Genomic DNA, 25126 nt, shown 5'->3' with positions numbered 1-25126 from the left:
GATTTCTTTATTGGAGAATCGATCACTGGGACCCCCTTGAGTATCGGTGGAATGTTCATGCTAAAAAATAACAGATAACAACTAATCAAAAAAGACTAATTAAAAAAGTGGTAGAGATAATATGAGTGACTAGTGTGTTCACCTAGTCCCCAGTGGTCACCAACTTGATAAACAGGATTCAGACAAGAGAGGATGAGTTGCTGCAATCTTGACATGCACAGGTAACTTGATGATTTGTGATCTGCCTACAGGAAATAAGAGGTAGTGGGGGTTTAATTATTTGTCTTATTTGTACTTGCTCAATATATCATGCTTCTACTTTATGCATTAATTCAGGAGTACTAACCTGGTACTCCAGGGTCACTTATGTCGCACTGTTTGAATGTTGTTTCTTAACTTGTTAGTCGTTTTTTGCTACTGCATAAGTAAAATGAAAAGGACTTAATATGTCTATTAAGTCTCTGAATTCGACCGTTCATTGTTCATCACATCATAGTATTTCTCTGAAGCGTTATCTGCTGTTTATCTCCAATCAGTACATAATGTTCTGCTGGATTGGTTAAACACAACTCTTACCAGGGACAGTTGCATGGGACCTTGGTCCAGTTGCTCTGACCTGTGCGTTGTGACCAATGTTGGCATATCTTTTAGCTTTACTCTCTACGGGGAACAGAAGGAATTCTGCTTTTTGTCTGCTTACCTTCCGATAACGGAGGTCTTGATCCAAAATGCTGCGCATCTGCTCGCTTTTTGATAATATCAATAATGCGCGTTCTGTCTATCACATATAAAACTGATGTTATCTAGTCATGTGAGAAATGTTTGTCGGTCATGTGGCTGTCTTATTCTCTAGTGTTGCACTGCAGCTAATAGTACCGCTATTGTTCTAGCTGTATCAGATTGCTGCCATATTGTGAGACTGAATCTATCAGATGGATCAATATTAGTGTGTCATATATACGCATGTCTCTGAGTGTCAACACTGGATCTTGCCCCTCAATACATCCGATATCAGAGTGGAGCAACCTGATCCCGGTTGGGCGTATCAGATATATTATTGAATACTATTTTATTTAGGTTTATTTTATTATGATTATTGAGGATGGGACTGTGTAAAATGAGAATGAACACTTCTGCATTAGATCTTTTGATTTTTAGTTTGTACAATGGCATGAAATAATACAAGAGGCCTTTGCTTCTTTCAACAGAGAATGAGCAGCCGTCAGATGATCCATGCTGGCGAGAAGTCCTGCGAGTACATGGAACACGATAAGCACTTTCATCACGCAGCTCACCTGAAAAGGCATCAGACATCCCACATAGGGGGAAGACGGTACCAGTGTACAGAGTGTGAGAAAAGCTTCACTAAAAAGTCAAATCTGTACCAGCATCAGAATATACATACTGGGGAGCGGCCATACCAGTGTACAGAGTGTGAGAAGAGCTACAGTCAGAGCGCACATCTGTACCAGCATAAGAGGATCCATAATGGGGAGAGACCATACCAGTGTACCGAGTGTGAGAAAAGCTTCAGTCAGAAGTCAAGTCTGCTCACGCATCAGAAGATCCATACTGGGGAGCGACCATACCAGTGTACAGAGTGTCAGAAAAGTTTCACCCAGAGCTCAAACCTGTACAGGCATCAAAAGATCCATACTGGGGAGCGACCCTACCAGTGTACAGAGTGTGAGAGAAGCTTCATTCATAGAGAAAGTCTGTACCACCATCAGAAGACCCATACTGGGGAGCGACCATATCAGTGCACGGAGTGTGAGAAAAGTTTCAGTCAGAGCACAAGTCTGTTCCAGCATCAGAAGATCCATACTGGGGTGCGACCATACCAGTGTACGGAGTGTGCAAGAAGCTTCAGTCGGAGCTCATATCTGTACCGGCATCAGAGCATGCATACTGGGGAGCAACCATACCAGTGTACAGAGTGTGAGAAAAGCTTCACTCGGAGGTCAAATCTGATCCAGCATCAGAAGAAACATACTGGAGAGCGACCATACCAGTGTACGGAGTGTGAGAAAAGATTCACCCAGAGCTCACACCTGTCCAGGCATCAGAAGATCCATACTGGGGAGCAACCATACCAGTGTACAGATTGTAAAAGAACCTTCACTCATAGGGCAAGTCTGTACCACCATCAGAAGATCCATACTGGGGTGCGACCATACCACTGTACAGAGTGTGAGAAAAGATTCAGTCAGAGCACAAGTCTGTTCCAGCATCAGAAGATCCATACTGGGGTGCGACCGTACCAGTGTACGGAGTGTGGGAGAAGCTTCAGTCGGAGCTCAAATCTGTACCGGCATCAGAGCAGCCATACTGGGGAGCGACTATATACAGTGGTCGAAGTGTGTAAAAAAAGTTGTGGAACTGTGCAATTTGTTGACAAAAATGTGCTGGCTGGTAGTGATGAGACTAGAGCATGAAGAAATGTCTTTTTGGACTCTTTGCATTTCACTTGGTTACAATTACTGTAGGAAATGTGTAGGTAAACACCTAACAGACATTTAGCAAATAGGGCTCAATTTAACCTGTTAATGCCTGCATTGTTCAATAGAAAGTATGTACGTCTAAATTCCAATCAAATACATTAATGGGCAGATTTCCTCATAGTTGCTGTACATACACCCCGGAAATTATAGACCCTGACCAAAAGAACACAAATAGCTGTGGGAATGAGTGAAATACCCCAGAAACAAATCAGCTGAAGTGCTTTAAAAGTAAACAATAAGGCCCAGACCACAAACACAAACTATTGATTAATCTGATTATTTTTGATTATTAACACTCACATGGCCTCCACTACCTGCAGCGCAGGTGCATGGACTCCTGTTCCACTTCTGGCATTCTGGAGATGAACCCCGGCAAGTTGAGCCTTTCTAGCAGTAGTGGCAGGTGAATATTTTAATTGGAGCGGCATAAACATTTTTCATGAATGTGAATGAACGACTGGGCATAGCGCTGGAGCCTCATTAAACCAAGAGACATTTGGGAAGAATCCTTCCTGTTTTTTTAAAACATATTGGATTCACATGGTGGATTTTACAGCAAATTAACAAGGGGGGTCCGGGGAATCCCTGTGCCAGATATTAATCCTGGTTACGAGAGCCTTACCCAGATTCTTTAGCTCACTATCTTTCACAGAGGAGAAATATCCCAAACATATCGGTCTTTGTCCTGCCCTGGGGCAGTCCATCACCGAAATGCTAGGCAATTCTCCTCTGAACAAGAGTACCAACAGCATCCCCAGACACGTGTTTCGGTCTGGTTGGGCCTCATCAGTAGGATGGAGCTGATTCTCTCTAAGAATAGTGAGCAAGGGGTCCACGTCTAGATTCCCCTAGTAACTTAGGGTGACTATGAGGGCATTTTACAGCAAACCTACTTTAAAAAAAGATAGAGGTGACCAGAAGGTTTATAGGGCAGCAAATGGACAGTTTGAAACAATGTCATGCTGGTCATGCAAATGTATCCCATATACTCATGTGTGCTTTGCCCATAATGGCAGCAAGGATATTATAAGAACACATGCGTAAGAACTTTAGCATTGCCCTTAATGCCAGTATAGGGCCATACAACTGTTAGAAAACATGCACATACTGGCTGCACCAATTTAGCCCAGTAGCCCCTACAGAGAATACTCATGTTGGATCTGCCCATAATGTCAGTACAAATGATGTCTCCCCAGCCACCCCCAATAAGAAGACCTAATTCCCAGTCAGCAGCTATGATATGGCATTTATAACGCGCCCATACACAAGTGTTTCAAGGCGCGAGGCGCACATTCATACACATTCACATTGCACTCCTTCTCCTATTCACATACGTACTAATGTGCTACAACATTCATGGTGCACTCTCATGCGGCCACTCAAGGAACCATACACTGCATCGTTATTCACAAGTGCGCTTAAGCAGACAACCCAGTACAGGGATGCACACATACATGCACAGAGGTTTGTTTATTTTGGATCTGCGTGATGCCAAAGCGACCGAGCTTCCACCAAACTCCAGGTCCACCACGTTCTGCCTATATGGCCCCTCATATCCTGCACACCTGGTAGACCGAAATCACGTGATGTTTATCAAACATCTCAACTGCCCTGGTTCAGCCGGTTCAGCCGAAACTTAATCCCCAGTCCCTTGCAATGCACAGGAAAGCGCAGGTGCCCCACTACACAGTTTTAGGCCTGAAGTTCCCCAGACTGCATGTCCAGTGGCACTATGCAAGGCTGGGGAAGCAAAACACTGTTGACTATGCATGGCACATGGGGCATACATGGCTGGGGTTCAATATGCCATCAAATATATCAGTGTGCTTTTTCAGAACTTCCAATTCTCTTTACATTGTGTACAATCTTGCCATGTCATTATTATTTTACATTATTTACATGTCAGGTTGGCCAACCAAACCTAAGAAAATATGTGCTCAAGTACATAAGCGGTAGACTGGGCTCAAATCCTGGCTTCATCACTTAACCTAAGTCTGTGACCTTGGCCACAAGGTCATTTTTACTAACTGTGCATTGTAAGCCACAATGACGAGTCCATAGAATTAATGCACTTTGCAGCATGTTTCTTTGAAAATAAAATTGTAATCATATTGACAGATTATAGTGTTGCTCCATATATAATATAATAGGTGACCATTAGTTATTGTGCCTGAAGATGTCTGTTTGATTACTAATGGCAAATTCTTGAACTGTGACTGTCAATTCCAGCAATATCAAAAGTTAATGGGCTTTGAACATTCTTTGCCACACAAGACTTTGCAAATCCAAGAACCAGCCGTGGTGTGGGGTGTGGTTTAAAAAGCCAGGGCGGGAAAAAAGTAGGGACATGTAACATAGTGTGCTATACAGACTACTTGTACAGGTGTCTCCCTTCCCCCACCCCTCCCGCCCCAGAGCCTGCTAGGCAGACTACTTGTACAGGTGTTTCCCCCCGCATACTTACATCACATGTATTTAGAATGTAATGTTAATACGAACATGTTCCAGGAGGGATGCAATGTAATATGTATCATTATCTATCACTGACCACAAATACACCTATCCCTGTCCGACTGCATTTGCACTCATGCTATCCACCTTTCATTTACATTATTTGTTTATAAATCAACAAATACACTTACGGTGGAGAGTGGAGGGAGTGTTTGCTGTGTGTTCATCCTCATCTCCAGCACACTCTAACTTGTCCATTAAAACCTCAGACACAAGCAGAGCGGTGCGGAGAGTGTTTGGTGTTCGGTGGGCGATGTGGCTGATGGCCTGAAGGACTATTACATCGCAGTGCTATTGGATACCGATGTAACCTGGAGCTGTAATTCCATATACTCCTAATGTCTGAGTACATGAGGACTGTTAACGCATTATATCATATTTTACTGTCCAGAGGGGTAGGCCTACCTTTCTTGATCAAGATCCCCCTACCTACGATTTAGTAACAGTGACAGTCGATGCGGTGTGGAGCGGTGTGAGAGGTGTCGTTGGGGGCTCTGCAGAGTGCTCCTGATTAGCACTGCTGATTGGGTGCGTGGTGTTACCCCTTGCATACAACAGAAATACATCTAGCCCTACCCTGTAACAGTACCACCCAGATTATTAGTATGGCTGTATGTGTCCGTTGCTTCGGCCAACTGGGCGGTCTGCTCTGCACTATGTGCAGTCACTACTTGCCCGGTGGGTCACGCTAGACGGGGCTATAACAAAGCCTGCACCTGGGGGTTGGTTGATTAGTGCCAGCCAAGAGTCTCCTGCTGTGAGATCTCAGCATTATAGTTTACAATCAGATGCTGTGAAAATGAAGCCCAAACCCACCAGGAGATTGGACCTGCAGAGTGATGCCATCCTTAAGAGGAAGCGAACAAGGAGCCCCCTGTTTACCAGGAAACCCTCTCGGAATGGACCAAAAACAAAAAAGTGGAAAGAAAGAAGGGGCTCTTTGTGCGGGTGTGGTCTCTTCTGCCCAGCCAAGGATGTGCGACTACAAAGTCTATACCTCCAATATTTACCGATTCCACTGGTTAAACAACTGACTCGAGTATAATATCAGTGTTCAGAACACTCCTTGTATAACAATGAATCCTTGTTAGCCCTATGTAACACCATAAGGAGGAATTCTCTGGGGCACCAACAGGTGCTCAGAAATGCTACACAGTACACAAATCTGTACACAAATCTGTCTGCCAGCCCCAACCTAGAGGCACGTGTGTCACCCTCTGATGGTGCTGGGGGCACAGGTGTAGCTCTCTGTGCCTTTTCATTTCCACCTGATTCAAGGGGCTACTGCCCCCTGACTTGTTGGCTGACCTTATAGCCAAGCCGGAAACTTTGTTTGCTTTGTGTTCTGTCTGTGGTAGCGGCCGACCAGCAGAGCCTACACAATATGATGACTACATTGGTGGTGGCCTGTGGGGCCTCCTGTCCCACTACCCTTTCCTCCAAAGAGGCTTCCACAGTCCACGATTCACACCGAAATCTTATTAGGGTGGGGCCACCCACTGAGGTCCCTTAAGAAAGGAACAATCTGATCTGATTCTGTCAACATTGCGGCTGTATCGGAAGAGGATGCCCTTGATGCTCTCTGCGCTGATATTTCAATGATGGAGGCCGACTCATCAGTTATTAAGCCCTGTCAGCAATGTAGGGCCCCACGGGAAACATTGTTGGATGAGCATCTTCCTCTTTCTAACTGTCCTCCCTCCGGTGCTGCGGGGTCACCTTCTTCGAATACCTCTGTTAGAGGTGTTAAAGCCCCTACTGCGATCTCTAGGGTCCAGAGCGATGGTACAAAGCGTACTGTATCCCTATTTGGCCCCCTGGATTAGGGGGTCCATCCCCATCCCTCTAAGCCACCTGGGCCCTTCCTTTTTCCTTTGCATACAGTTACAGCACCTTCGTGTTTGCCACAGATCAAAGGGGTTAGTGGTCAGTGTGATGGTGTATCAAGGCCACTAACGGCTAACTTTAGAACTCCCGATTCGCAGGTTGTAATGGGTGGTGATTTGCTGTCTAGGCAGGTTAGCTGGGTGTCTAGGGTGAAACCCCCTGGCCGGATTCGAGCCACTCATACCCATCCGTCTAGTCGGATGGAGAGGACTACGAGTGTGCACCCCCTGCCACACCCGATGTTTTGTATGACCCTGGTACACATTTGGTGCCTAATGGAAATAGGATTGTGGGTCCTTTGAGGCTTGGTTCCTTGGTAAGTTTAGAGGAGATCTTCAGATACTTATTATGGGGGATCTAAATACAAATATAAAGCTTGCACTAGATTATTGCCTCCACCGTACCCGCAAGTTTGAATATGAAGTTGTTGGGGGATGTAACTTCAAAATCTTTGTGAGTTGTAAATGGGCAGAGTGATTTTCTGTTGTGGAATATGTCATTCGATTCCTGGGGTCTTAAATCGCTCCATACGATGCTGGAGCCGGGGGAGAAATATATTACCTGGTTTTCAGGAAACAGAATGTCTGCAATCAACTACATTTTCACTTCCAGTTATGTCCTTAACCTAGTAGAATCGTTTGTTGTAATCCCTACCACAACCAGCGATCACCTGATGCTTGAGGTCTCCATCAGGTTAGAGCGAGGCACTTCACCACCACAGTTTATGCCTTCGGATTTAAGTCTAAAATTGGCAAAAAATCAAATTACGTGGCATCCTGGAAATGTTCAAGCATGTAATAACCTCTTCAGGATAGACCACGCTCACACAACTTATGAAGAGAAGCAAATGAGATTCACGCAATGCCATTTTATCCCCTATGTTAAGACCCTTATAGCTGACTCTACAAAACAAATGAGCTATAAATACGCAAAGAAGTGCCATATCCATAGATATGACCACACAGTGCGTGCAAGCAAAATCTTATTGCGCTGAGCATTAAGGAAACTCACACTTTTAGCTATCTCTGAAAATTCTAAAAAAGAGGGGCGAAGATATATGCAACAGCTTTACAAGAATTGGTTAAGAGGTCATAAATACTTAATGCTCCAAGTGGACAATGAGCAAATGCTTACTGCATTGAAAAACAACTCATCTCGCCAAATTTGGCACCTGATCAGTAGGAGTCCAGTTAGTCCACCCTCGACCCAATTAATGACCATACTTGGGCCGGCCATTTTTCAGCTCTCTATGCTTTGCGAGCGCCCCCTTTTGTAATGACCAATTCTATGTCCGCCATCAAGTGGAATTGCAGCTTTTCTGCCACACAAATTCATGAAAAAATCCTCTTGGCAAGCCCCCCCAGAGCGGCGCGCCCTAATGCGCTCTCAAACATGGTACTTAAGGCAGACCCAGAGACTTGGTCTAGAGTACTGTGCATGCTTTCTGATGATATAGGTCGCACTAAGAGTATTTCATCTTCGTGGAATATGTCCTTCATCATTCCTATTTGTAAGAAAGGGGATAGATCTTTGCCACTAAATTACCAGCCGATCGCCTTATTAGATGCTGAATCAAAAATCTTTGCCAGTCTCCTCCCTCAGCAAGTGGAGGAATGGTCTACTGCAAATGCAATCATTTCTTCAGCGCAGTTTGGCTTCAGGAAAGGAGTGGGGACAGCAGCTGGGGGGATCATTATATCCCTCCTACAAGAATTGGTGTGGGAACGGGAGGCCACCCCTGTCTATTTAGCAAGCATAGATTTATCCTTAGCATTCGACCTGGTCGACCGGCCCACCTTATGGAGGAAATTAGATTATCTCGGCATCTCGAAAGATCTTTTGGCAATGCTTCTTCATCTTCATGAAGGCTCTAAAATTTGAATACGCCTAAATAATGAAGGCCTTCTCCCCTCTTCAATTGAAACATTTCATGGTTTAAGGCAGGGGCGCATCTTTGCTCCTGCTTTGTATAATCTTTATACTTCGGCTACAGCTCCTTGCTTGGAGATTGCAGCATTTATTCAACCGTCCCTTGAAGCGAAAAGAAAATGTGCTGGTGCTCATATGCAGACGATTTTCTGCTGTTTGATAGGACACCTCTGGGCCTCCAGCGCCTATTGACAGCTTTTGCCTCATACATGGCCATAAACGTGCTAATTCTTAATGTGCAAAAATCCCATGTTATGCGCTTTAGCAGAAGAAAGAGCCAGCTATCGGAGAAATGATTTTTGGGCAGAAATCGGCTGGGGACCAAGCAATCATTGATTTACCTTGGTTTCCTGGTAACTAATATGCCAAACAATCTCCAAGTTTGGAAATATTATCTTATGAAAACCAAACAAAGCACCACCCAAATGCGACTAGTCGATCGCAAATTCGGCGCATTTTCATGCATCCTGATGCTCAGGTATTACAAATTAAAAGTCACCCCAAAAATCTCCTATGGTTTAGAATTTTTACATATAGCTGGTACTTTGGATTAAAAAAAATTAGAGGCAAGTATTTGAAGAAAAATGACTCACTATTTACCAAAATGTGTTCCACTAGTCGCAGTGCGATATGAATTTGGCCTCCAGTCATTACAAAGTATTATTGACTGGAGATGTTTTTCTTTATGTCACAATCTCATTAAAGAAAAGGGGGTCACTCTGTACTCTGAGCTGGGCTGTCATTTGAAACATAACATACCAAATTCTGCATTCTTTCTGAAATTGTTGGTCATATGTAAACAACTATTAAAAATGGTGGGAGCAACACAGTGCACACTACTAAATAATCCCAAGAAAATTAAAGTTACTCCAGAATGTTGATTGGGATAACACAATTCAAAAAGTGAAGAAGTTTAGATTATATGCACACATGGTTTCCCACTATAAAAGCATGGGCTTTCCGGAACCATATTTGATTCGCTTTCCTAACAAAACCTGGCGTAATGTCTTTATGAGATTCCGTTTTAACGTAATGCTTACTGGAGAAATCTCCAGAGTGCGTGATAAACAACTGGCATCCACCATTGTACGTAGACATTGTAAGACAGAAGGTGTTATTGAATCACTGAGACATCTTTTGATAGACTGCACTGCATTATCATGAATTTGTCCAATATATTTTAGTTATTTTATAATGGACTTAAACAATGTGGACCTTGATCTCTTATGGAAGAGGATGCTCTATGACAACAAAACGTTGCTTCGACTGGCAGTTATTTGATTCCTAAAGGTAGAATGCGCCTTAGATTAGCTCTTGAACAGCATCCGAAATATCTAAGTTGAAAGATTGTCCTCTGATTGATAGATCGTGTGGTACTTGACTCTAAACTTGATTTTGCTTAAATCTTAGTAACTTGTGATACCTGAGGAATTTGGTTTTATGTCTTTTTATTGATGCGATAAGCAAATGTCCTGGAGAATTATGATAGGATTGTTATTTTGTCGTTTGTATGTGGAATTCTTTACTTTTTGTACATTTGTTTAAAGGTTTGTTTCAAACCATATGCAAATAAATCAAATAATAAAATAAATAGAGGAGATCCACACCACCGATGCCAGCCCATTCCTAAAGAGATCAGCGCCTCGATGCCCTTGGGCTGTAGTGCGCTATACAAATTCAAATAAATTAAATAAAAACATATTGAGGTTATGGTCCACCGTCCCTTGGGTGTCAACTATTTCCACTCAGCACATGTTGCAGATTAAGCTCCCCAAATGTGAAAGCCTGTGAACTTGGGTTTTGATTCGTTTTGCATCCCCCCAACAGTTGTGTCCCTATTGTGTGCCAATGTATTGCTCAATCTAGGTCTGAAGCTCACTGTTTGCCATGTACGGCCTGCAACTAGTCGCCAGTACAGGCCAGTCCAGCAAGGGGTTTGTGGCATGGTTTCAGAGTGTACAGATGGGGTGGTAATCCCTGTGAAAAGCAATATGGGGTTCAGGTGCGTGGGGGCGGGGGGTACCCGGATTATGAAGCGATAACATGAGGGAAGCTGCCTGCTACTGAGGGTTCCTTTTGTAAAGATGCTCAGTCCCACTGACGTGTGAGGATTGCTAACACATGTGGACATAGCCATCTACTGCAGGTTCTGGGTTCTATGCTCTGTATTTTCATGTTACAAGAGACTTGTTCGACTGCCCTATTCAAGTGGAGGGCTATCATATCCATCAGATCCTGGCAAAATAGGGCATAAGGGGTAGACCATATGGGGGGTCTAATAATTAGTGTTAGACAAAATATCTGCTCCAGCCGGGTGGTGGCACATTCTGCTGAGGGAAGCATGATGGCAGTAGAGGTATGGAAAGAGGATAGTGTTGGGTTTGGTCTCACTTCAAGGTGAGCTACTGCTTAGACGAGGCCTATTGCACATCAAAATTCACTCAAAACCGAAATGCCAATTGCTTGCTTTATTAGGTCAGAGGTTGAATTTGTCCCTGGGCAGTAGAGAAGAGGGTTTCGACACACCTACTGCCAATCTTTATAAGAGTATTGGATGGAGCCCTGACTTCTCTAGAGGAACACACTATGGCACCTTAAAAGGCAAAGTTAAACAGTGGGACTGGATTAATGACTATACCCATCTGGCGTCATTACGTAGCTATTCTTATGTCTCGGGTTATGCACAAATATCTTCAACCACAGAGATACCTGAGGCAGTGCTCGAATTCTTCGGTGCAGTATTTCCAGGCGAGGCTGCGTACACATCAGTTGCCAATATATCTCTTCATTGGAGCCCACCTGGGGATTCCACCAAATGACAGGTGCTGTTGCATCTGTAAAATCCCTGGAAAAGTGGAGGCGGCAAAACCTCTCTTCACTGAATGCGTAGCCTTGGGTGTTGAATGTATGACCATCCTAGGACGTATGGTGCATATGTATGAGTCACTAATGGTAGATGCATTTTAGAGCTGCTGCCTCAAGTCAGAGGCTGAAAGTGTACATATTGCACTGTATCGCCCACCCATGGTGTATTATTGAAAAGCACCTGCCCAATGGTAATTGAGATACAAGGTTTTGCATTGAATTTTAGCTGTATTCATTAGAATGGGCTCAGGAAATTCTTGTTGCATAAAATGTAATGTTGTAAAATGTCTTATATTGTATTAGATTGTTTTATGCTGATTTTATATGTATAATATCTGTGTGTATTATGCATTAACTAGAATGCCATGAGTATGTAATATGTTTAATTATAGGCAGCTGATCTTAGATGGCTATTCTGGGTGAGTATTGATTTCTTGTATTAGTAAGGACCATGTGATCGTGATTTTAATTCCTCCATTTTAGTTTTAACCATCCAATGAAAGATCTCTCGACCACTGGACATGGGCAAGTACCCAAGGCCAATCAGAGATAGTGGATATGTGCTAGTATATATACTTGTTCACCGTTGTTCTGTCGGTTTGTATAGCCTATTATAACACATTTTGGAGGTTTCGGTGAATTTGTAACTTATATGCAGCAATCTGCAACCTGTCATTTGATTGATTTATATGCCACATGTGTTTTATATGTCTTATAATGTGTTTTAACAATGTGTTTTAGAATATGTGTCTGTATTGATTTTGGATCTTATAGTTTGTAAAGGTTCTATTGGAACTAAAAACAAATACATAAATCAAATGTACACCTACCAGTGGGGGGCAGGTGCCAGTCACACTAATACATAGACTAGCCTTGCTCCCATAGTGCAGATGTTGAACTGATGTTAGCAGCTGCACATCTAGCCAGGTGTTACTTTTCAGAACACTTCCACCTGCTAAAGATGAATTAACCCGAAAATGTGGCATGCTCGCAGCTCCCCCACTCATGCACGGCGCTGTCAATCAGATGTGGACCTATCGCAGCTCCCCCACTCATGCACGGCGCTGTCAATCAGATGTGGACCTATCCCAGCTCCCCCACTCATGCACGGCGCTGTCAATCAGACGTGGACCTATCGCAGCTCCCCCACTCATGCACGGCGCTGTCAATCAGATGTGGACCTATCGCAGCTCCCCCACTCATGCACGGCGCTGTCAATCAGATTTTGACCTATAATCGTGAGTCTGCTTTACAGTGATTAGCATTCACTTTCCAATGTCTTTGCCTCATTCCCCAGCTCCTCCCTTTCTGTTTATATATTTGAATGACTGTTACTTTTGAAAAGCTTTATAAATTTCATCTGCAGGTGAATTAACGAACAGGTGGGGAAAATGTGCTTAACAGAAAAACGATATCTATCCCTCTGATTTCAGGAGGGATCATGCCACGTAAGTGTATTTGCATCTAACCTGTCTGTTACTCTGCATGTATGTAATCAATGTAACTTATCCTAATGAAACCGTTAGGAGCTGCTGACATACCTGCACAGCAGGCTGTTCCTAGTCAGTGTCAGAGCATTCCACGATACAGCCTTCAATCTGCTGAAGCTCTCTGCAGCCCAACGCAGATAACAAAACCCCCCTCACGCACCCACTACCTGGAAGCAGTCTTTGGGGGCTAAGGTCGGAGGGCAGGAGTCACACAACACAAAACCTTTCCTATCCGAGGTAAGGTTGGGTGGAGAGCGGCAAGGACTGGAGAATTCTACTGGGATCCTCGTCGTAGGCAGCAGTGAAGTGACTCTGGACGTGATGTTCTGCTTCACCTGTGCACAGTGGACACTGTGCTAAACCTTTGTCCAAGTGACATGACGTCATGTTATACGTTCAGTCAAACGTTTCTAAACTGCACAGCAGCCAAAGTCAGCACAGTGAGCGTCACCATGCGTAACCTATAAAGAAACGACGCTGCTAACCCCTCCCATCCACTTCGACCACTGACCATATCGGTGTAGGGAGAGTGAGCAAAGCTTCACTTGTAGCTCACATCTGTACCAGCATCGGAGGATGCATAATGGGGAGTGGCCATACCAGTGTACGGAGTGTGAGAGAAGCTTCACCCAGATCTCCCATCTGTACCAGCATCGGAGGATCCATAATGGGGAGTGGCCATACCAGTGTATGGAGTGTGAGAGAAGCTTCACCCAGATCTCCCATCTGTACCAGCATCGGAGGATCCATAATGGGGAGTGGCCATACCAGTGTATGGAGTGTGAGAGAAGCTTCACCCAGATCTCCCATCTGTACCAGCATCGGAGGATCCATAATGGGGAGGGGCCATACCAGTGTACGGAGTGTGAGAGAAGCTTCACCCAGATCTCCCATCTGTACCAGCATCGGAGGATCCATAATGGGGAGGGGCCATACCAGTGTATGGAGTGTGAGAGAAGCTTCACCCAGATCTCCCATCTGTACCAGCATCGGAGGATCCATAATGGGGAGGGGCCATACCAGTGTACACAGTGTGAGAACAGCTTCACTCGGAGCTCACATCTGACCTGGTATCAGACACAAATCCATACTGGGTAGAAGCCCCCATCAATGCATCCAATCATAGAAGACAATAAGCGACACCCCTCTGCCCCTCCCCCTTCCCCCAGCCTTGTTAGGGAATCGATGGACCCATACTGGGGGGAAAGCCTCTAATAAGCACTTTTAACGGGCATCACAAAAGATATCACACCTGAAATCACACATGGGAGACACACCATACTAGTGTACTGAGCGTACAAAAAGGTTTGCATACACCTCAACCCTGAACCAGGATCCGAGGATCTATACAGTGGAGAAGGGCCATGGGTGCCTTAACTCTGAACTGCCAACGAAAAACCTGTACTGCTGAGTCTCCCTCTGTGTGCACTTCAATTAGACTGCATAACTGATATCCTTCATCACACATGGTTTGAAGACTGTACAGGTGCACTGTGGTGTGACAAAAACTTCTATGCAGCTCAAATGTTTACATCTATCTGAGGAACATAGTGGAGAAGCCATACGGGTGTATGGAGTTTGGTCAGCACTTCAGTCTGCTATCAATCCTGTGACTGTAGCAAAACCAGAGAGGTAATGGCTGGAAGGTTAGGTTGCTCTGGGCAGCCCGCCAGGCCACCGATCTTCACCTGCCAAGTCATTTTAAAAGGGGAAAGACCATATGCAAATCTGGCTTGGTCCCACTCCAAAAGGGGCAGTCCAGCCCAAACTGCTTGGTCACATCCCTTCTGCATGAGACCACAAGCATCCCCAGGCATGATTCGGCCTCGTTGGGCAGAGACCTTTGATGAGTCATGCTGCAGTATGTAGAACACATCTCAGAGGTGCCAGGGTAGTTGCTGCACAGCCTTCCAGGAGCATTGCCACCCTTCAGGCCAAGGCTGGGGCAGCAGATATGAAGGTGTTTGCTGGGGTGAAAAGTGTTATTTTTTATATGAATGTGGTGTGAATATCCAAGGCTCCCCACCTGCGTGGACAGGCGTGCAGTGGACACATTTACAGGCCTGTTCCACTATTGTGCGATCAGGCTCCGTGTGCTGAGACTCATTCATGACTGATGTCACCTTCATGCATGCCAGTTGCCTCTTCAATAAAGCACATGTCTTCACCCCACTATGTGCAGAAGGAGAAGTCTGTGAACACTCACAAGGGCCGAGAACTTAGTGGTACTGCAACTGTGGTTTCAGGGATGGAACTTGCTATTAAAGCAGCTCCCACCACATCCATCCATGTAAATATGCCATGTCAAATGCTTCACATGAAGTTCATTATATGTTTTCAGTATTTATGCAGAGCCCATCATGGATGGCTCTTGTAGAGTTGGTTCTACTTCCTTCTTCCCATTCCTTTTCTCCCATTGTGGTCCCCCGCTCCCCTTTCTACAAAGCCTGACCTTTGCTCTGTCACTGCTGACATCTCCGATTCTATACCTGGGATTTGCAGCAGACGCCTTAAAAATGTTGCCAGACAATTCTGGCTGCCCCACTTCAAGGGCTTCTCAGGCACACCTCGGGACCATCGCTTAACCATGCTTCCACTAATCCTAGTACTTCTTCCAGGATCCCAGAAAACCCAATTTCTTCCACTGCACATGCACCCCTACTTATGCAATCCTACCCCTCTACCACACTCCCATTGCATCTCCTTTGCTCTGTGCATCCCTGTCCTATTCCTGCTCCCTCTTGCCCCCACCTGATCACCTGCCTACCATTACACATGCACCCATACTTATGCAATCCTGTCCCCTCTCCCACACTCCCATTGCATCTCCTAAGCGCTGTACATCCCTATCCTATTCCTGCTCCCTCTTGCCCCTCTTGATCCCCTGCTTGCCATTACACATGCACCCCTACTTATGCAATCATGTCCCCTCTCCCACACTCCCATTGCATCTCCTAAGCGCTGTACATCCCTATCCTATTCCTGCTCCCTCCTGATCCCCTGCTTGTCATTACACATGCACCCCTACTTATGCAATCCTATCCCCTCTACCACAGTCCCATTGCATCTCCTTAGCTTTGTGCATCCCTATCCTATTCCTGCTTCCCCTCAGCCCCTCCTGATCCCCTTCCTACTATTACTCATGCACCCCTACTTATGCAATCCTGTCCCCTCTATCACAATCCCATTGCATCTCCTTAGCTCTCTGCATCCCTATGCTATTCCTGCTTACCCCGCCCCCCACCCGATCCACCTCTTGCCCTGATTTCCTGCCACAACAGCCCACAGACTGATTATTCTAAGTGGGGGCGAAATACACAATTCTCTTGAATACGTTACCAGTGATGAAAAGCCATTACAGTGAGGCTAAACACTTCATAACATAACGAAGCGGTAATGCATTCCAAAACACACATCGTTCTCTGGTAAACCAGATACTTCAGCCATTGGCTGAATTCCATACCCTGTTTCACAAATACCGTGTATGGTCTGCCTGGGCAATCGTACAGAATGGGTTGTGTCCACAGTCGTGGAAGCCATCAGGAGTTTGGTGGGTGCAGACAGTATTGGGGCACTGATTTCATTGTCTTTACCAGCAGATTCGACACCATCTGTTATGTCATCCTACTGGGATTTCTACATCCGGTGAAATGCAAGATCATTTCTATTTTTTGTCTGACATCCACTAGATGAATCTAAAAACAAGACACTGCTGAGTGGATTTCCTGGGGGGTCTATCCTCCCCCTTGTGTTTTCCAGTCTGTATCCCAGTCTCTGGCAGAGCTGGTATGTTCCTTTGGTCTGTCTTTCATTTTTAATGTGGATGATACCAATATTCTTGTCAAGATCGGGTGGGGTCCAGGCGCAATAGCATTGACCTATATGAGCCGCATGGATGAGGTTATTAACAGCATGAAGAGAAATCATCCCCAATCTCGTACCTCCAAGACTGACATCATTGCATGCAACCACATGTTATCGTCCTAGCAGTCATCCGTCTGGTGTTAGATACCTGCCTCGTCTCCCATGCATGTCTGCGAGGTGCGCAACCCAAGCGTGACCATCAATTCTGAGCTGTTCTTTACACCTCACATTACTGTGAGGACCACCTGCTGTTTTTACTTGTGTACACTGCGTCACCTGTTTAGATGATATTTTCTGGAATAAAGGGATACACTTGTGAATGACTTCATTTCTCCCAGAGTTGACAATTCTAATAGAGTTTCCTTGCGCCTCCCAACAGCACACCTCTGCGTCTTCAGCCCCTCCACGTTCCATCTTTAACATTATTTGGAAGTGAGATGCAGGTGTATTAGGGTCTCTCTATCAGTTGCCCTTGGCCAAGAGCAATGGGGCGGACTCACATAGATGTTACTATGAGTAACCCAGTCTTACTTCTGACTAGCCCACAGTATCATAGTAAGCCTCATGGTAAGTTATCTGTGGCTGGGCGCCATAGACTTTAAAACCATGTACATGTTGCAATAGGACTTTCATGAGGAAAATGCATTATTTCTAGTAAATACAATGCGGATATTTTGCATAGAGAATGGTGTGTGTATCTTAATATTTCTGTGAGTTTTCCACCTGAGGGTTGGTGGTTGTTCGCTCATGTATGTTGCGGCCAGACAGCGGAATCACCTTGCAACTAGTGTTTGATTTTTTGATGATAATCTGATCTTCGAAGTAAATCCTGGAAGTCCTGGATACATCCAGACTGCACAGTCCTGCTGCACTCTCCATCTGTCCCACATAAAACACTGGGAGACCTTTTAGGGGAACGCTGCACATTTAGAAATATGTTCAATAAAAAAAGTCATTGTGTAAAGCACCCAAAGTGAATGTATATTGCTATTATGCATGGCACAGATGCCATTCCCAGCATGGTAGCAGGGCTTGATGGGTTGCAGCTGCATCCACATGACAGGCTGCAATCCCTGTATGAGACCTCAGTGGGTTGAGCACAGGCTGCCGATATAACCACCAGTGGATGTTTTCCATCAAGAGTATTAAGCCATGGGCAACCAGGGGCACAGCTTGCCTTCCTTGCTCCTTTTCCTCCTCCTCAGACAACTGACCCACCGACCGAGGACAAGGATTTTACCCCTTGAAGGAATTAAAAGCAGCGTCCGGTTACACTAACCCTGTGTGTGTACCTCCTGTGTATAGTAGTGAAGACGCACTTAGTGGAGCTAAGCTAACAAATCAGAAAGAAGGGACCATGACTGACGAAAGTAGAGAGTGCAGCGAGCTGCAGGCAACATTGATGGGCGGTGAGGAAGCGACCCAGAGATGTAAGAAGGACAAAGAAACAGCAGTCCCACGAATGAGTGGGCGGGAGGACAAATATTGCTTAAACTAGATGGAAGTGATATAACGGAGCTCAGGGATCCAGAGGGGGAAGCTATGAAGCGAAGTGAAAAGGAGAAATAGGAGGAATGAAAGAGACTAGAGGAGGAGTAGGAAAAAGATCTATGTGATTTTTCCATCATGGAATTGTTCGCATGGCAAATGTACGCACTACAAATGTTCGTACATTTCCCATTCGAACATCCAATAAAAAACCATCCATACATACACCCACAACACACCACAACACACCCCCACAACCCTACTTACCTTTCCCTCCTTCGCGCTGTGTCCCTGGAGTGCCGGTTCCTTTTCACTTCCGTGATCGGGAACTGGCGCCGCAGGGTCCTTTTCTTTTTTTTTTTTTTGGGCAGCTGCAGGGGTGTCTGTGTAGTACAGTGAGTAGGGTGTTGCGGGGCACACACCGCAGCCCCATACCAACCCCACCGAAACACCTAAACACATACCACGAAAACATAGAAATTTTGGTAGTTAGAACTTTTTGTGGTGTGTGTTTTAGGTCTTTTGGTGGGGTCGGACTTTTAGATTCGGTAATTTCGGAGGAAAACTGGAGGAAAGAGAATGGGCATAACTAATGGATGCGGCAAAGATAAGAGAAAGAGAGGAGAGGAAGAAAGGTGAAAAGATGAGGAGGGAATAAGATAAAGTAGACAAGGAGAAAGAAAGAGAAGAACAGGAAAGGAGGAGAAAACAGAAGGACACCGAGGAGAGAGTAACAAAGGCTGAAGACGAGAAAGAGAGATGGGTACAATTGAGAATGGAGAAGAGAACAGAGATTGTGAGAATTATTAAAGAATGACGGTGCAGAGAGAAGGAGGATTAAAAGCAGGAACGGGAGCAAAGCATGGAGAGACGCCTTAAGGAAGTGGAGTACATAATGAGGGTTCCCAGACTTTTGGACAAAGACGGGAAAGCAGGAATACGAAGGAGGATTGGGACACTATATTGAAGAAGGATGAATAGTGCTGTCACCCTTAAGGCAAGCAGAATCACAGCAGGTTCCCCGCTGAGAGAGGGAAATGACCCACTGGTTAGAGCAGTGAGGAGACGACCAGGACAAAATATGCTGATACGACTGAACTTTGAGGACAGAGGGGATGAAGAGAGTGATGACAGTTTAGGGACAATAGGGTCAGACAAGGAACAATCGGAAAGCGATGACGAAGAAGGAAGAAGGAGAGATCCCAGAGTGGGAGACACAAAGGGACGAAGAGGAGGAAATAGAAGGTAGGAAGCTAGAACCTGAAGGGCGCACAAAGTTCCCAAAAGGCCGATCACGTAGCGCAGACGAGGTTACCCCAAATGCTCAGAGGTTCAGGGCGTTACCAGGGTGGAAGAGAGCATTTACAATAATGAAAGACATAAGGAAACCTGTGAAAAGTGGGGGGCTGACACAATTTCCACTGTTAGAAAAGGGTGGAGGGCAACCAACATATATACCATGGCAACAAATGGACAAGGTTGAGATGCAAATTGCCATCATTGACTATGGGGCCGGGAAAATTGATTTATGATTTAGAAAGGTTGACAGCAGGGACAACATTAACAGTGGGCGACATGAAGAGCTTGCTCTCTGCTATTCTTGGGGAGAGAGCGGACAACATTTGGGAATGAGCAGGGTATCCCAGAGTGATGGCACAAGACACAGCGCCTTTCAACAACTGTAGGGCAGCCATATGGCAGGCCCTGAGAGTACAATGCCCAGATACAACTGACATAAGTGCGATTATGGCACACTAAATGCATGAGACTCAATTCAATATATTCAGGAGATACAAGAAGGCAGGCGTCTTCACTCTTGTGAACTGTGGGATAAAACCGTGGGTTTGTTTGACCACATACTAAGTGAGGGACTACCAGAGCAAGTACAGAAAACATTTAAGAAATTAGTGGGGATGGAGGCGAAGCCATGGTCGGAAATGCAATTGACTATAATACATTATTGTTGGCTAATGCAATGAGCGCGAGAAAGAAAAGCGAGGAAAGGAAACAGGAAGAAGCAAAGTCAGTTCATACAAAAATGTCAAAGTATTGAATGGAAGGGGCAATTTTGACAAGTGGAGAGGGAGTGGTCACCCAACATACACAGCACCAGCAGAAAATGTCAGGGGGAAGCTTTGCAGGAAGAGGGGGCGCTAACTAATGGCCGTGGGGAAGAGATGGCATGCCCGGGGGGAAGAGGAACAGAATACCAAGCGCAACAAGCAGAGGAAGGATTTAACGGGGGACAGCCCTAGCACCTAGAACCACCGTTACAATGTTGGGCATGTGGGAAAATAGGACACATAGCCTGAGTATGTAGGAGAAGGGGAGGGTTGCAACAGAATCATCAGGACAAAAGAGTGGGGATGGCTTTCCAATCCGTGTATAGCACGCAGCCATCTGACTATTAGGCCCAAGATTGCACACTGCCACCGGCATATGCATCACAAATGACACCAGCACAACACACACCAGTGCAGTCGCAAGAACCCATGATGTAGACACTGCAAGCACCTGTATACACACAGCAACTGCAGGCAGCACCACAAGTACCGGCACAGCATTACACTGTAGCCACAAGAAATTTGGCTACCGCTGTACAGACTCCCGCCCTAAGACTAGGGACTGTGGCTATAGTGGGGGGAATTCTTGCACAGGGACCGGGATGAGCATATACCCACAATAGGACAGCGAACAGAGACTGACTTGATGTGTTCAATCCTATCTGTTACACCTAACCCGAATGAGGAATCATGAGTGGGGGGTAACCATAGGTGACAAGACTGTCTCCTTTCCTGTAGATACAGGAGACACCAGGTCCTGTGTTAGGGAGGGGAGATACCCCATGTCAGGCATTGCCATGAATGCTCAAGGTTTTTCTGGGGCCACAGATGTGGCTCCATTCACTGACAAATTGCCAAACAACATTGGAGAGCATGCCACTGTTATATTCCCGCCAGACACCAGTTAACATAATCAACATGACCATCACTTTCACTGATCAGGGAATAGTGTGCTCTATGTTGGGGGAGAGGTGGTCTTTTTCCACCCCCTTACAATTCCCGCATGAGATGAATCCCATGTATGCTAAAAAGGGTGACGCCCCCTTTCTCTTCTATGTGTAATCTGTACTAATCACCCTCTAACTACTAACAAAGGACAAACACGTAACCAAGCCTTAATGAAAGCTCAGAGACTCAATTTTGTGATTCACTAGATGCCATCTTTTACTAGGCCCGAAGATGATCTCTAAACCCCTGTGTCTCCCCTGCCCAGCTCCTTTCACAATATACCCCAGGCCACCTCTACCTCCTGTCAGCTCTGCACAGGTTCTGTTCTCACGTAAGTCCAGCCATTCATTGTTGCAAAATTCAGTATCGCCCTGGGGAAGATGAACTCACTGCACTGTATGAGACTGGAGCAGGCCTCAGCCTAAGAACACATCCATCTCCACTAACCTGCCTGTGCTCCCTCAGCCCCCACCCCACCAGGCCTCAGTCCACTTGGCCCATGTCCCTCTGCTCCTTTGATACAGATACACATCTGATCCATTGTAATGACCAGACAAGGACACCCACCATAGCACTAATTCCCCTCACCAATATATCCTCTATAAAAATAACGCATGTCCATCCATATCATGAGGCATCCAGTAGATCAAAAACTCCAAGGTGGGCACCTGGGTCTGGGCATTGGGTTTTATGAATGTTTGGGTGCAGATGGTAGAATGTCCATATAACCTGTCGGTGAACTCTGAAAGCACCCCCATTCATGTCAAACTTTAATGCTTGCCATTTATCTCATGCCCTCAGATCCTGTTGTCGTAGATTAGATAGTTAGGAATGCAGCACTCCGCTGACCCAACCTTCACTTCGCAGAGAGGAGCCCAGCTGACCCACGTGCCGCGGGATCAACACCCCAGCAGCCGCCAATTCAACATGGTCACCCCATATGGATACATACTGTATCATTGTGCCTCACCAATTGTAATGCAGAGTTGTATACCTATAGTGTGGCCTCACTAGTGACGTGGTTTTGACTCATAATGTGCTGCCCGTGTAATGTTTGGCAGAGCGCTCTCCGGGCAACAGAGTTATCTGCATGCATAATTTACCTATATAAATTTGTTTTACTTGCAATGCATCTCCTGGTCTCATTCCCTAGCGTGGCGTGTCCATTATTTCGTCCACTGGATTTTGCATGTTGGGGGAGTGGGTGCCTTCATATACCCCAGGGATTCACTGCATCCAGACTGTATTTAGGGGGGTGCCACTAAATCACAAGGTATTCCAGTATGGGGTGAATACAATGCTAGCATGACTCCCAGGGATACAGGGTAAACTTACCAGATGAGATTTTGTTCCAGCCAGAAATTAATTTGGATTAGGAGAAAGGACATGTATTCCCATTAGAATTGTAAATAGTTATAGTAAGGGAAAAGAGGATAGTGATTCACGGGACTGATGATGCAGGGAAAGCTTGGAGAGCAGGAATCACAGTAGATGAAGGATACAGACTGACTTGACATATGAGGAACTGGTTCAGGACAACTATTCAGATATTCAGACAACATTTTTTCATAAGCATTACTGGATGAGAATGAAGTACAGGGAATTAAGTACAGGGAAGTCTCACAGAGGATGGCCCTGATGAAAAAGACACCACCATTTCTCAAGGACAACCTAGCACCGGTGACAAGCATATTATGGACCAACAGCCTGTATGACATTGGCCTGTTGAAAGGGGTAGGAGCAGTCAAAATCAAGCTAAATCCAGGAACGATCCTACCAAGGGTAAAACAATGCCCCCTGTCCACACAGGCAGATGAAGGCATTAATGAAACAATTTCCTCCTAGTACAACAGGGAATCCTAGTACCATCAGAGTCTCAATGCAACACGGTTGTGTACCCAGTGAAAAAGGCAACAGGTGGGTTGTGGCATTTTATTCAGGATTAGCTCCCTCTGAACAATATTGTTGAAGCAGAGCTTCCCTTAGTTCCCAATCCAGAAACAATATTATGCAGTATCCCACCAGAAGACACACATTTCATGATGATTGACTTGAAGAATGCATTCTTCCCAATCCCTCTTCATGAAGAATCGCAAGACTTAACCTTGTTTCTATATAGAAATACACAAGATGACCACAGGGGTATTGTGAATCTTCTTCCATATTCAATAGGGTCCTTCAAATGGACCTGGGGAATGTACATTTAGACAGCACAGTGATCCAATATATTGACGATAGGCTGGTATTTAGCAGGACCGAGGAGCAGTGTTGAAAAGACTCAATACAGTTGATGACACTTTTGGCAGAGAAAGGATACAAGGTGGACAAGGCACAATTACAGTACATTGGACTGCTAATCTCATCTCAGGAGGATAGCTCAGGAGCATTGTGCTCACCCTTGAAGCAAGACGACACAGAACAACACAGGTTTGATCCCCTGGTCCGCGCTTAGAAACCTCTGGGCATTAAGCGTGTTATAAATAACCTATCATATCATATCACAGGAAGGTCACCCCTGAAAGGGCAGAGGCGATTGTGAAAACACTGCAGCCAAAGACTGTGAGGGGGATGCAGCAATGTGTGGGCCTTCGCAATTATTCTAGGGCCTCGGTGTTCGACTACAACACATACACTTGACCTCTTTTAAACTGACATAAGGAAGCCCCAAGGGGTGACAGCAAACTAATCTGGACTGGTGAAATGACAGAAGCATTTGATGGCGCAATGCTAATGCCATGACCAATGTTAATGCCAAACCCCTACTGCCTGTTTGCCCAATGACAACGCCTGTTTTCCTATTGTTTTTTTTTTTATTGTATATGGTTACAGAATATAATCTTTCACAAATATACAGACAAATTCAAAAGTATACTAAGAAAAAAATAGAAGTTTCAGCAAAAAAAATAAAATTAAACTCCAAGCCAGATAAAACAGTATTTAAAAGAGAAGCAAAGAGAAGGAAAGAAGGAGAGAAAGAAAGACGGAGAGAAGGAAGAAAAAGTAAAATAACAAGCGAGCAAAAAGTTGAGGGGAAAACGGTAGAAACTACTACAAGAAAACAGATTGCCCACGATATGAAACCCCAAGAGAGCAACATTTATTTTTCTTTTTTCCCCCTTTTTTCCCTTCCCCCTTCTCATCAGAACCCCAAAAAGACATTTTACATAGATTTTACAATTTTAGCTTACAGTCGACCAACATCTTAACAACAGCGATCGTCTTTTGATGGGATTGACCATCTATCAGACTTTCCCAAATGTGGTCATGTACCCAATACGTTGATCCAGAAATAAACCTGCTGAAGCACTGCTGTCTGGAGTTTCTCGTACACCCACACTCCATCATCAGATGTTTGATTGATTGATTTTCTGGCTTGGCACATGCATGATACAGATTCACTGCTGAAGCCCCAAATCCTCTTCTCGCTAGGATTTCCCCAGTATGTAATATATTTAATCTCAATCTCAAAAATGTGTTCCTCAGTCTCCAATCTGGGAATTTTATTACATATTTACTGAGAGAGCCCAGTTTTCTTTCTGACATTTGAAGAGGATTTGGATATGGCCCTGATCTTATTTTC

The 25126-nt window shown here is 45.1% G+C and overlaps 1 protein-coding gene and 1 long non-coding RNA gene across 2 annotated transcripts in view; one reads left to right on the top strand and one right to left on the bottom strand.

Annotated features, from left to right (window-relative positions):
* Positions 1-10434, top strand: part of LOC138528694 (zinc finger protein 551-like) — a 69888-nt gene extending 59454 nt beyond the window's left edge. Inside the window, exon 2 of the mRNA XM_069640553.1 lies at positions 1209-10434. Coding sequence (XP_069496654.1) covers positions 1209-2435 — 1227 coding nt within the window. The 3' untranslated portion in view covers positions 2436-10434. The remainder of the gene's footprint in view (positions 1-1208) is intronic.
* Positions 1-25126, bottom strand: part of LOC138528701 (uncharacterized) — a 158503-nt gene that overhangs the window by 93348 nt on the left and 40029 nt on the right. The window lies entirely within an intron of this gene.

This window comes from Ambystoma mexicanum, chromosome 7q, assembly GCF_040938575.1.
Source record: "Ambystoma mexicanum isolate Mex_15411 chromosome 7q, UKY_AmexF1_1, whole genome shotgun sequence".
NCBI lineage: Eukaryota > Metazoa > Chordata > Amphibia > Caudata > Ambystomatidae > Ambystoma > Ambystoma mexicanum.
Note: the sequence above shows the minus strand (reverse complement) of the source record. Positions and strands in the feature narration are given on the sequence as shown.